The sequence below is a fragment of the Esox lucius genome, chromosome 20 (assembly GCF_011004845.1).
Source record: "Esox lucius isolate fEsoLuc1 chromosome 20, fEsoLuc1.pri, whole genome shotgun sequence".
Classification (NCBI taxonomy): Eukaryota; Metazoa; Chordata; class Actinopteri; order Esociformes; family Esocidae; genus Esox; species Esox lucius.
The window spans coordinates 12,075,356-12,089,184 of NC_047588.1; the positions used below are offsets into that span (position 1 = coordinate 12,075,356).

At 41.3% G+C, this 13,829-nt stretch overlaps 2 protein-coding genes across 2 annotated transcripts; both read right to left on the minus strand.

The window, feature by feature from the left end:
* Positions 1-6,161: 6,161 nt before the first annotated feature.
* On the minus strand, positions 6,162-8,969 carry pycard (PYD and CARD domain containing). Its single transcript, NM_001311025.1, is given in 3 exon segments — positions 6,162-6,603; positions 7,805-7,846; positions 8,612-8,969. Coding segments are annotated over 3 exon segments (579 nt in total). The 5' UTR covers positions 8,883-8,969; the 3' UTR covers positions 6,162-6,337.
* A 503-nt stretch (positions 8,970-9,472) lies between these two features.
* LOC114829758 (protein C-ets-2-like) lies at positions 9,473-13,609 on the minus strand. Its single transcript, XM_034288716.1, has 7 exons — positions 13,515-13,609; positions 12,154-12,362; positions 11,706-11,780; positions 11,365-11,565; positions 10,826-11,107; positions 10,493-10,611; positions 9,473-10,371 (listed from the first exon to the last, which is right to left on the minus strand). The coding sequence occupies exons 1-7, from the start codon at positions 13,607-13,609 to the stop codon at positions 10,090-10,092; spliced, it is 1,263 nt and encodes a 420-aa protein (XP_034144607.1). The 3' UTR covers positions 9,473-10,089.
* Positions 13,610-13,829: the final 220 nt, after the last annotated feature.

A 13,829-nucleotide genomic window follows, 5' to 3' on the forward strand; every position in this document is an offset into this window, starting at 1 on the left:
CCCCTTCTTTATATCTTACAGAAAAAAACCCGTCTCTCACATGTAACTCTGTGTTTGTGGAAAAACACCACATTGCAAAACATGGAAGTTTACATCTGTACCACAAGGCATTGGAACCCTGGCCCCCTTTTGTTTAACACCAAACAACTTACCGCTGACACAACACTTATTTACTGCCTGGGAATTTAACATTCTGGAACCCTAAACCCCATTTGTTAATCATCAAACATAGCCCACCTGTTATAACACTAGTCTGGTTTGCTCATCAGGCGTTGTAAAACATCAAACACTGACACATCAATGTAATCATAAATCACAAAGTCACCGGACATGCATAGGTCACTCCTGAAGTCCCACCCTAACATACGTCATACCGGAAGTCCCACCCTAACATACGTCATAACGGAAGTCCCACCCTACAAACCGGATGTCCCGCCCACCTGTCACATAAATCACCATTCTGACACAATATACCCTACACTAACTACTTGTGTGGTGGTGGTGGTGTAATGGTGTGGGGGATGTTTTCTTGGCACACTTTGGGCCCCTTAGTGCCAATTGGGCATCGTTTAAATGCCTACCTGAGCATTGTTTCTGACCATGTCCATCTCTTTGGGACCACCATGTACCCATCCTCTGATGGCTACTTCCAGCAGGATAGTCACAAAGCTCGAATAATTTCAAATTGGTTTCTTGAACATGACAATGAGTTCACTGTACTGAAATGGCCCCCACAGTCACCAGATCTCAACCCAATAGAGCATCTTTGGGATGTGGTGGAACGGGAGCTTCGTGCCCTGGATGTGCATCCCACAAATCTCCATCAACTGCAAGATGCTATCCTATCAATATGGGCCAACATTTCTAAAGAATGCTTTCAGCACCTTGTTGAATCAATGCCACGTAGAATTAAGGCAGTTCTGAAGGCGAAAGAGGGTCAAACACAGTATTAGTATGGTGTTCCTAATAATCCTTTAGGTGAGTGTATATTTGACATGTCAATTCTCTGTATTTTATATAAAAAATATATGTATCAATACAACTCTATTACCAAATATAGCTAACTTTTAATATAACAATATAACAATAATTTCCTATCAAGAAGACATGTACCTCTGAAACCACATTTATTTTGGTCACTGACCTTCCTCCAGAGTACAGTCCATGGATTTGCCATTTTAAATTACGTTAATTTTAACAGCTTTTGTCCTTCTGTCATGGCTCCAGCATCTTGAGCCTGTTTTGCGCAAGACTTATCATGACACCTTCTCTACCACTATTTTTAAAAGCTCATTATCCATATTTGTTACAAATCGACAAACTCATGTGGTGTGTTCCTTTACATTTCCTCTTAAAAGTATACCTCTTATTTTTTCTGTATAGAATTTGCTAACTAAAAATGTGTTAACTCAATTACCTAATTCACATGAACTATTTTAATGGCTTCCAATCCAGATGACATGGACCACTAAAACCACTTGCATTTTGTTCACTGACATTCCTTGTCAAGGGTACATCCCTTAGATTTGTCATTTTCAATTTTGATGCACCCTGGCTGAAGTCACAGAGGTAGTCAAGAAACTCCTCGGTGGCAAGGCACCGGGGGTGGATGAGATCCGCCCTGATTACCTCAAGTCTCTGGATGTTGTGGGGCTGTCTTGGTTGACACGCCTGTGCAACATCGCGTGGCAGTTGGGGACAGTGCCTCTGGGATGGTAGACCGGGGTGGTGGTCCCTCTTTTTAAGAAGGGGGACCGGAGGGTGTGTTCCAACTATAGGGGGATCACACAAGGTCCTGGCTTGAAGGGGCCAACACGACAACATAATCCGCAAAGAGCAGAGACAAAATTGTGTGGGTGGCTGGGCGATCCCTTAGAGATAGGGTGAAAAGCTTGGTCACCCGGGAGGAGCTCAGAGTAGAGCCTCTGCTCCTCCACATCGAGAGGGGTCAGCTGAGGTGGCTTGGGCATCTGTTTCGGATGCCTCCGGAATGCCTTCCCTGGGGGAGATCTAGCACATGCTGGAGGGACTATGTCTCCCGGCTGGCCTGGGAACGCCTCGGTGTCCCCCCGGAAGAGCTGGTGGAAGTGTCTGGGGAGAGGGAAGTCTGGGCATCTCTGCTTAGACTGCTGCCCCCGCGACCCGGCCCCGGATAAGCGGAAGAAAATGATGATGATGATGATGAATTTCGGTGCATTTACAGGAATTTATCTTTCTAAACATCTTTTTTAAATAGCTCACTATTCATAGCACACAGAGCAATGTGTCTGAGACGAACAGGCACATGTAAACGGGAAAGGGTCACATACAGCACTTTCAGTGTCCGTTGGTTAATAAGGTTACCTTTTTCTGTCAGTCCTGTTGAAGTAAAGGTTGCTAATCCATATGTCCAAGTATGTGAAAAAGTAAGCTTCTTTCTTTCCAGGGGGTGTGAACTTCCTTATTAACATGACTGTATGACAACCTTTTATTTTTTCCACTAATTTAAAGTGATTTTCTCGAAATGTCCCTCATATGTTGATGAGTATGAATTGTGAGTTTACAATACCAGCCTGTTTCAACTTGACTCACATTCTAATCCAACATTCTGTGATCTAATCTGGTAACCCAGTCTTCTCCTACTTGAAACATGCAGAAAGAAATATAATTTTTTCTTCAGCAATCATCAGTCTACACACAATATCCCATAAGGACCAAGCAAAAACCATTTGCAGATGTATCATATTTACATTTACACTGCGTGCACAATTATTAGGCAAGTGAGTATTCTGATCGTATCATTATTTCTATGCACATTTTCCAACTCCAAACCATTTAAACTTGAATGCCCATTGGATTGAACCATTTTCAGGTGATATGTATTTGTGTAATGAGGAAGGGTGTGGTGAAAGTGAATTACACATTATATCAAGGTGTGCATAATTATTTGGCAGCTTCAAGAAATACCTGAGGTATTTTAAGGTTTTATGGACAGATGAAATGAGAGTGACTCTTGATGAACCAGATGGATGGGCCCGTGGCTGGATCGACAAGGCACCACTTCGAGTCAGGCACCAGTAATGTGGAGGAGGGGTACTGGTATGGGCTGCCATCATTAAGGAAGTTGGCCCTTTTTGGGTTGAACTCAACTCCCATGCCTACTGACAGTTTCTGGAAGATATTTTCAGTGGTACAGGAAGTATTCCTCAGCATTCAAGAAGGCCATGATCTTTATGCAGGACAATGCTCCATCACATGCATCCAAGTACTCCACTGTTGGCTATCAAGCAAGGGCCTCAAAGATTCCCAAATAATGACCTGGCCCCCTTCCTCACCTGACTTAAATCCTATTGAGAATTTGTGGGCCCTTCTCAAACGTGAGATTTACAGTCAGGGTGACAATACACCTCTTTGAACCACATTTGATAGGCCCTGGTTGCTGCTCCAGCGAAAGTTGATTGTGAACAGTTTAAGAACCTGACAGACTCCATGGATGGAAGGCTCATGGCAGATATTAAAAAGAGAGGTGGCTATATTGGTCACTGAATATTTTTGAAAACACACACATTTTAATTAATTGTCATTTTATGTTACTTATTTGTAACACTTACTTAAAAAATTGTGAATAAACAAGTGAGTTGGAAGAAATTATTTTTGTAAGTTAGTTGCCTAATAATTGTGCACACCATTTGTTGCATAATAATTGTGCACACTTCTATATCCGCCTGAGAAAGATCAAAACTCACTCTTTCTTTGTTAAACATTCAGGTTTGAGGTTGAATTATATTTTGGATTGACATTAAGCATTATCCTCCCTTAGGGATAGGGTGAGAAGCCCAGCCATCCGTGAGGAACTCGGAGTAGAGCTGCTGCTCCTTTGCGTCGAAAGGAGCCAATTGAGGTGGTTTGGGCATCTGGTAAGGATGCCCCCAGGACGTCTCCCTAGGGACCTCAGGGTAGGCCCAGGACTAGGTGCAGAGATTATATTTCGACACTGTTCTGGGAACGCCTCGGGATCCCCCATTCAGAGCTGGCAAATGTGGCTCGGGAAAGGGAAGTTTGGTGTCCCCTGCTGGAGCTGCTGCCCCCGCGACCCGATACGGATAAGTGGATGAAGATGAGAAGATGAGAGAGATTAAGCATTGTGATTGTTCAACAATAAAATCAATCTTGAGAAATATGATGTGTCTAATAATCGTGCACGCAGTGTAGTATTAAGACATTTTCACTCAGTACTTTGTTGAAGCATGTTGGCAGCGATTATAACCTCAAGGAATCCTTAAGTATCACGCTACAAGCTTGGCACACCTGTATTTGGGCACTTTCTCTCATTCTACACTGCAGATCCTCTCAAGCTGTCAGGTTGGATGAGAAACATGCTGCACAGCCTTTTCAGGTCTCTCCACAGATGTTTGATCACATTGAAGTTCAGGCTCTAGCTGAGTCACTCAAGGACATTCACAGACGTTCTCAAACTACATTGCTCAGTTTGACTGGGTGACAGGTGTGTGCCTTTCCAAATCCTGTCCAATCAATTTAATTTACCAAAGGTGAAATCCAATCAAGTTGTAGAAACATCTCAAGGAGGATCAAAGGACACAGGATGCCCCTGAGCTCAATTTCAAATGTCATGGCAAAAGGTCTGGATACTTATGTAAATACTATATTTCTGTTTTGAGTTTTCTTTTAAATTTTCAGAAATTCTGAAAACTTGTTTTTGTTTGTTTTTATGGGGTATTGTGTGTAATAAATTGATGTGAAAAATAATCTATTTAATCAATTTTAGACAAGGCTGTAATGAAAAAAAATATGGGAAAAGTGATGGAGTCTGAATACTTTCGGAATGCACTATATGTCCCAATGTAAGATGGAGGCAACAGGAGAGAACAGCGCAGAGAGAACAGAGGACATAAAATAAATAAAAGAAAACGGCCTAGAACTAAACAGAATTAAAGAGCTAGGACAGAAACAATAAAACACAGAACCAAAACAGAACTACATGACATTATTGGGGTAGAACCAAAACAAAGACCCAGGATACAATGGGGGGAAAGGAACTTAAATAGGGTCTGTGGGCAAAATAGGTGTGGGCAATAATCAAAGAAAACAGGTGATCGTGAGGGAGAAGGGCATTGGATTTACTGGCACGGTTGTGATGAAGTGAGGAAGAGAGGGCGTTGGATTAACTGGCACGGCTGTGATGAAGTGAGGAAGAGAGGGCGTTTGATTAACTGGCACGGCTGTGATGAAGTGAGGGAGAGGGGCGTTGGATTAACTGGCACGGCTGTGATGAAGTGAGGGAGAGGGGCGTTGGATTCACTGGCACGGTTGGCTGCTGCCATGCCAGAATGTGACACTGTATAACACTAGTATGTCATTTTCTAAATTGTGCCTTTGTTGTGCTTCTTTTGTGGTGGGGATTGCTGGCTGGGGGGTACTTTTATTTTATTTTGCTTTGCTCATATCTTCCTATTCTGTTTCTATTTCAGTTGTTAAACCTCTTCAGTTCTTGGTTGAAATTATTTTACTGCCTATGTGTGTATAATTCCTTATCCTATACATCCTATATGCCTGCCTGTCTGACTCGTGGTTTTGTATTGGAGGTGTAAAGGTCATGTGAAGAGTATAAAATACGTTTGTGTCTTTATTGTTCCTGTTACTCTTTGGCTATCAGACTATTAAAATAGATTTACAGAATACATTATATTAGTACTCTGCTATGCCTTTGGCCAGGTTGTCATTGCAACTGAGAATTTATTCTTTGTGGGTTTACATAAAGGTGAAATAAATAAATGAAATTGAAGTTTTAAAAGCCAATTATTATTGTTATTATTATTGTTTTCAGATTATGCATTTCCAGAACTAGTTTGTTGACTATTCCTGGGATTATTGTTATGAACTGTGATTTAGTTCTTCAGACTTTTATCAGACAATTAATTCACCTGACATTTTTCTTGTTTTATAAAGTGTCAAATGACAAATCAGCAGTGGAATAGCAATGCGTCACTAAAATAGCCACAGCTTGTTCAAAACAAAACATTATTTTTGTTTCAAATATTTTTTATGACACAAAAACTGAAAGCAGATGGGGAATCGTTTAGACATTAGGTTTACATATTTATTCTTGTTTTGTTGACAGAAAAGCAGAGATTTGTTCATTCCTCAGGATACACAAGACAATGTCATCAGCACCACTTTGTTTTAGTATTGGTGAGTCTAAAACAGCTTCAAATCCTCAACAGTTATATGGCAAAAAGGAAAAATAAAGGTTATAAAAATTATTTGCCATTAATTGCAGAATTTAGATACAATGATTCTGTCCAATTTAACAATAGAAAAGAGAATGGGTTTTTACACCTCATTTTTCTCCCTTTAGGTCACTAATAAGGTATGGTTCGTGCTCTGTCAGAATCTCTAAAAATATATCTTTGCCACTGACACCAAATCCTTTCACAGGTCCTTCATAGAGCTCTCTCATCCTTTTCTGGCTGGTTCTTTCAGACCTCACATCACTGTAGGCACTTTGTTGGATGACTTTCCTCTGCAGTAGACTATCCAGGATGGGGTCCACCTGGGACACTCGTTCGATCAGATCCTTCCGATACAAGTCCACAAAGTGTTGGCCTGAAAAAAATGCAATGCATAGTTGTACCATAGTGTCGATAGTGTTGCCTAACTTGGGTGTGTGTTTATTTAGGAACACGGGCAGGATTTGTAACTTTTTTATAATAGGTTGTAAAAGAGGCAAACTGTTTCTGAGAAGTAGCCTTGTTATCAACTTTTTTATAGTTTTGCATGGTATTCACTTGGAAAAGAATTAAGCAAAATTCTCTTCAACGCAAACAAAGCTATCTGTCCGATGTACGTGATGATATAATCATCAATTACATAAAAGTTGATAGTGTTTCTTGCTCATGGCTAAAAGGGATGCAGCAAATGTCAGAGTGACATCACACTCTCACAACTTGGAGCTCAACGCCGTAAAGACAAGAGGAGATGATGGTGGACTTCGGGAGAAGTATATTTTTAGTATCAGTGCTGTGATACCTAACCTTAACCAAATCTTAACCTAAACTTTTTTGTTTAATAACCCTACACCAAACTTTTAACCCTGACCATAACCCCAGTACTGTGATACCTAACTGTAACTGTAATTTTAACTGTAACATTGAAATGCCTTTCTTACATATTGTTTGCGACCTTGGTAAGGCCATTACTGGTCCATCTAAATCCATAGTCCCTGTATGGAGCAGTGGGTAGGACGTCTGTCTGCAGAGCTGACCGTTGCCAGTTCAGAAGATGGCTTGGATGTTTTGTGTAAATTTGTAATATATGATACGTTTTAGTAACGTTTGCAACAAATTATACGTTTTAATAGCGTTTGTAACATATGTTATGTTTTAGATCATTCATAATGTATTATACGTTTTGCTAGAGCATTGTAATGTAACCAAACTTAACATACCAAATCGGGTGACATAGATTTACGTATAATAGTTACGTGGAGACCAGGGTGCTTAGTATGCAGTTTGAGCATCTGACCAGTAACCGAAAAGTTGCTAGATTAAATCCCAGTGTTTTATAGACAAGTTAACATGCACTGAGAAAATTTTAAATCTTCCATTTATAATAGGCTAATAATAGAGAGACTCAATAGCGGTGCCCATGCTTTTAGATGGCATTGTTACACAAATACACTGATGGGAGCTTGTTCCATTTCTATGATGCTGTGGTTGGAGGGCAAATGATAATGAGTGACTTAGAATGTTGCGTTTGTTTATCATGCTATAATACTTCAGTAATAATATTAATAACAACAGCTTACCTGGGTCTCCAGGGACAGATGGACCAGGTGATTTATTGCGGGCTGTAAAACAGTTACATAAATTGAATAATTATAAATTAGGCCTAAAGATAAATCAACATTAGCAAGCAATAGAAATGTCGGTAATAACAAAGTATGTTTCAGTTGTAAATGGAAATTTAGTAGGCTATGCTACTATTTGACGTGCTTCAGTAAGTGAGGAATAGTTTTTCCTCAAACGCTCAGAAAAAAAGACAGTGAGAACACGATTACCCAGCTTTGAAAAAAAGTTTTATGTAGGGTGGTCCAAAGATGGCCACTTCCTTTTGTGTCAGTAAGACTTTTGCAATGTGGGTTCGATTCTTGCCTACTGTCTCGCTCACTTACTGTCCTCTATCAATAAAGCATAACATACACATCAATTTTAATGAAGCAACATTTAAATGTCTTGCCTGGAACGAAAATGCCCCCCTTATCAATGTGTACCCCTCGATTGCATTTCCTCAATAGGTCCGATAAGTCCGGGTAGAGGCGTCCTCTACTGCTCAGATAATGAAGCACATTTGTACAGATGGGCAAAAAGAATGCACTCACAAAGTGAAAGTAAAATAGTCAACTTCCTTATATTTTTGCCTAGGTGAAATATGTCACTGCAACTTATTTAAGAGTAAACAAAATATAATAATCTACTACTAATAATCAACTTTTAAATGAATAATCGGCCTAACGTTTTAAACTGCTAAAGCATTTGTAATCTTTCCAAAGTTATTTAATGTTCAACCGACGTGCATCAACGGGTTGAATCAGTTTTTAACTTTTTCGACTTACACTTCTGAAAATCCATCAATTCTTCTGCAGATTCTTTGTCACCAATTGCTTCCAAGACCTCTATAGCCACATCCAAAGCCCCGTTTTCAGTGTAGGTACGGATCAAAATAAGAACCAAGTCATCAGCGTCCGCTTTCTCAACCTTGCCAAAACGAATTACTGGCCCCTGGTCCCTCTTGCAATCACAGAGTTTACGTCTGAATCTCTTCAAACCAGCCTCTCCTAAACCATCGAGCACATTAATTATTGCATCGCTGACCGTTTTCGACATCGTTTATACCAAACTCTAATGTAGGCTAGATGTATGCTCGTTTTTTTTTATTGACCGACGTGTCTTCTCTATAGGCAATATCCAACTGACTTATCCCAGTGCTGTAAACCTAGCTACCCACCCACTTACCTACCCACCCACAGTACAGGGGGAGGTCCATCAGCGCACTCAAACAAAAACAATGGTTAATGCAGAGGTTCCCAAACTAGGTGTCGCAACCCCCAGGTGGGGTCACCTGATATGAAAATGGGGTCGGGGGAAAAGGTTTTAAAATTTACTCTCATAGCCTCAAATGAAAAAATTATGATTATATAACTTTTCTTCACATTGTTGGGGTCGTGAGAATTTTTTGAAATCGAAATGGGGTCGTCAGCCAAATAATTTGGGAACCCCTGGGTTAATGGATAAACAATTTTATGTAGACTTGATAGACAAATAGAAAATGAAATACTCATGCTTTTTTAATGTATGTACAGTTTATTTACAAATACCATGTACAAAATCACACATTATACAGAACAGAACAAGGATTTTCCCTCTTCTTTTTATTTTTACAGAAATAAAAGGAGGTAGATATGTACTTATAACCTGGTCCTCAAACTCAGAGTAAATTTGTGTATCTTTATGCCATACACCAAAAACAAACGAAAAGGCTACTATTGTAGGCCTATAACTTTGTCATCAACAAGTGTAACACCAGGGACTCGTTCTTTAGCCAAATGTCAAACGTTGCAGGTAGAAATGTCTTAAACAAAGCTGAAGTGATTCCTTTTCGAAGAGTCATATATCCAGTATACTACATATCAAAGAGGCATGTGTGATCTAACCAACATATTTCTATAATATAAACATTCCAATAACTACTGACTGTACTGCAGTACAATACCCAGCAACACATCATGGAGGCAGTTCAGGAGGGTGCAACTGTTCAGACCATCCAATGGGAATACTGTCTTTCATTAATAGGGAATCTGGTCAGCCCTGTTTCATTTCTATTTGGAGTATTTTCTAAACCTTTCACCTCAACTGAATACAACCCTGTAAAATCTGTCAAAAATGTGTATACATGCCTATCAAGCTCAAATGAGAGGTTTGAAAGCCAATGGCAATGCTTGGGAAGGGCTTTACTGACCTAACAGTAACGTGGTTTGGCCGTAACAAATTTAAGAGCCAATAGCACCAATAAGAAACAGCTGGCCACTCCCCCCTACTGTGAGGCCCATGCTTCACTGGACTCTGGAGAGGATACAGCCGTCCCCTGGTCTTGCCAGGAAGACTCTGCACCCAAGGGTAAAATGTTCAGGCTGGCCAGAACCTCCTGGGCCGTCTTTCCCAGCATCCCCTGCACATCGCAGACAAAGCGATAGACGTAGCGCTTGCCTGCCGTTTTGTGAATAATGTTCTTGTGGTAGTAGTAGCGAAGCCCACGGCTCAGCTTCTCGTAGTTCATCTTGGGCTTGTTCTTACACTGGCCCCAGCGTTTGGCCACCTGGAACCAGAACATAAAAGGGCGTGATCAGTTAAGAGTCACCAAATATGACATCTAACTCAGTAGCCCATTCTAGTGTTTGGGCTGTAGGACTCTCCATTCCTAAGGTAGAGAATCTCACCTCTGCCGGGTCGGACATCTTGAACTCCCAACCGTCTCCTGTCCAGCAGATAAAGGTCCGGCAGGCAGAGTCTAGGAGCAGCTCTAGTAAGAACTGCCATAATTGGATGGGACCTGAACCTGGACAGAGTAAAGCCACATCATGAGACTCCGGATCTTCATTTAAAAGACGTTCTTATCCAGAGCGATTTACAGTAACAACTGCAAATATACATTTCCAAGGGACTACAAAAGGACGCTGAAGAGCACCTGCACATTCCCAGTCCAATTGACACACACTTCCCATGATCAGGCATAACTTCATGTAATTATGAAAACAAGAGACCAGCCTCACCTGGATAGGCAGACATTCCCACAGCGTGTCCTCTGTCTCTCTCTGTTCTCTGGGTGTGCGTGCTTTTGCGTTTGGCCACACGGGGGCAGAACAGCTCTGAGGGCAGCTGTGATCCAGGGGTTGAGGAACAAGATGGAGGGTGGTGAGGAGGAGGAGGCAGGGGGGTGCCGGCCCCGTAGCTAGGAGAGGGGTAGTCTGGCCAGTAGGAGGCAGACCTCCTCTGTGCCTCTGAGTTGTACAGCTGTTCACCTGAATGCCGGGTGTAGCTTTGCTCAGCTTCACCTGTGGAAGACAACAAGTTGGATGTTGCAGATATGATACAGTCATGACCTATGGGTTTATAGATGTAGTTTTAGAAGCATAAATAAACAAATAAAGCTAGTAATGGCAAACAGCTTGAAAATGGAAAACATGAATCATCATACAGCCTACAGGTAACCAACCAAACACATTTCTAAAAACAATTTGGCATAAATTCATGATTCTGTTCACTGTGATTTTCTTTTGCATTACGCCTCAAATGTGTTAGGGTTTATTACCAAGGTGGTCCATGGTGACAGTGCTGGGGGTCCTTGTGCAACCTGTCCCTTTTCCAGGGAGGAAGGAGTTGCTCGGGCTGGCTTCCTCCATGGCTGGGCTGAACTGTCCACTCTGGGCTGGGGCACACAGGGGCACGAGGCTGTGATATGTCTGGGTGCACTCTTGGAACCCTGCTTGAGACTGTTCCAAAGTCAGTCCATCTAAGAATGGTTAGAGAGAAATATTATGAATAATAATGATAACAATTTTATTAATACGTATTACTACAACAGATGTGGCTTATAGAAATATTCTCAAAATGACAGAAACATGGATTAGAGAGTAGGGCACTGATGCTCACCACTTGGGTATGACGCCCAACAGTTGAACTCTGGGTAAGAATCAAGATTGAACAGCACAGCATCACTGGAGGTCACTAACACAAAAAAAATATGTTTTGTTATACTTGAGCATACGAAGTATATAAGTATATAAAATGTAATATTGGGATTCAAATGTAACATTTCATAATTCTCATCTCATCTTTCTGAATAGTACACTTGGCTTCATTGTTTTAAACATTTAACCTGTGTGAGCTGTATATTTTTGCTTCAAAATAGATTTTTTTCTTTGACTCTGAGATGACAATGATTTAGCCCACTGCAGTAAATGCTAAAATGAAATACAGTAGGCTACATGGAACAGTGGACGTTTGTCAACAGTCTCTGACTGGGCTGGTTACGGATTTTCCCAGATTGGTCATTAGGTTGGTCTAATAAAAATGTATGTTTAGTTTCTATGTGGGTTACCTTTGTTTTCATAAAGTTGTGGATTCTTCTGAGGCTCTCCAAAACTCTCTGGATACTGATGCCCCGGTCCTTTACTGTCTAACAGAAAAGACAGGTCTTCACCACTGTAGTCTGGAGGCGACAGCAACACAAGGATGAGAATGAATCCAAAATGTAATAGTCTATAACAGTACTCTAAATGGACTGAGCCAAGGTAAGAATGTGATAGTCTGAAACAGTTCTCTAAATGGACTGAGCCAAGGTAAGAATGTGATAGGTCCCCGTACGACCGAAGCAGGAGCTTGGTCCGCATTGCCGGCAGTAAGTCAGACTTGTTCCCTGTGCATGTTGGACTCCGGCAGGGCTGCCCTTTGTCGCCGGTTCTGTTCGTAATTTTTATGGACAGAATTTCTAGGCGCAGCCAGGGGCCGGAGGGTGTCAGGTTTGGGGACCACACGATTTTGTCTCTGCTCTTTGCGGATGATGTTGTCGTGTTGGCCCCTTCAAACCAGGACCTTCAGCATGCACTGGGACGGTTTGCAGCCGAGTGTGAAGCGGTGGGGATGAGAATCAGTACCTCCAAATCCGAGGCCATGGTCCTCAGTCGGAAAAGGGTGGCTTGCCCACTCCATGTAAATGGGAAAGGGTCCCATACAGCACTTTCAGTGTCCGTTGGTTAATAAGGTTACCTTTTTCTGTCAGTCCTGTTGAAGTAAAGGTTGCTAATCCATATGTCCAAGTATGTGAAAAAGTAAGCTTCTTTCTTTCCAGGGGGTGTGAACTTCCTTATTAACATGACTGTATGACAACCTTTTATTTTTTCCATTAAAGTGGATTTTCTCGAAATGTCCCTCATATGTTGATGAGTATGAATTGTGAGTTTACAATACCAGCCTGTTTCAACTTGACTCACATTCTAATCCAACATTCTGTGATCTAATCTGGTAACCCAGTCTTCTCCTACTTGAAACATGCAGAAAGAAATATAATTTTTTCTTCAGCAATCATCAGTCTACACACAATATCCCATAAGGACCAAGCAAAAACCATTTGCAGATGTATCATATTTACATTTACACTGCGTGCACAATTATTAGGCAAGTGAGTATTCTGATCGTATCATTATTTCTATGCACATTTTCCAACTCCAAACCATTTAAACTTGAATGCCCATTGGATTGAACCATTTTCAGGTGATATGTATTTGTGTAATGAGGAAGGGTGTGGTGAAAGTGAATTACACATTATATCAAGGTGTGCATAATTATTTGGCAGCTTCAAGAAATACCTGAGGTATTTTAAGGTTTTATGGACAGATGAAATGAGAGTGACTCTTGATGAACCAGATGGATGGGCCCGTGGCTGGATCGACAAGGCACCACTTCGAGTCAGGCACCAGTAATGTGGAGGAGGGGTACTGGTATGGGCTGCCATCATTAAGGAAGTTGGCCCTTTTTGGGTTGAACTCAACTCCCATGCCTACTGACAGTTTCTGGAAGATATTTTCAGTGGTACAGGAAGTATTCCTCAGCATTCAAGAAGGCCATGATCTTTATGCAGGACAATGCTCCATCACATGCATCCAAGTACTCCACTGTTGGCTATCAAGCAAGGGCCTCAAAGATTCCCAAATAATGACCTGGCCCCCTTCCTCACCTGACTTAAATCCTATTGAGAATTTGTGGGCCCTTCTCAAA

Coding starts and splice junctions, on each gene's coding strand:
- LOC114829758 (XM_034288716.1), bottom strand. CDS start 13,609: ATGGGAGTTGAGTTCAACCCAAAAAGGGCCAACTTCCTTAATGATGGC. Junction 12,363..13,514: donor TTACTGGTGCCTGACTCGAA/GTGGTGCCTTGT, acceptor GAACTGTTTCAG/ACTATCACATTCTTACCTTG. Junction 10,612..10,825: donor GGGAATGTCTGCCTATCCAG/GTGAGGCTGGTC, acceptor TACTCTGTCCAG/GTTCAGGTCCCATCCAATTA.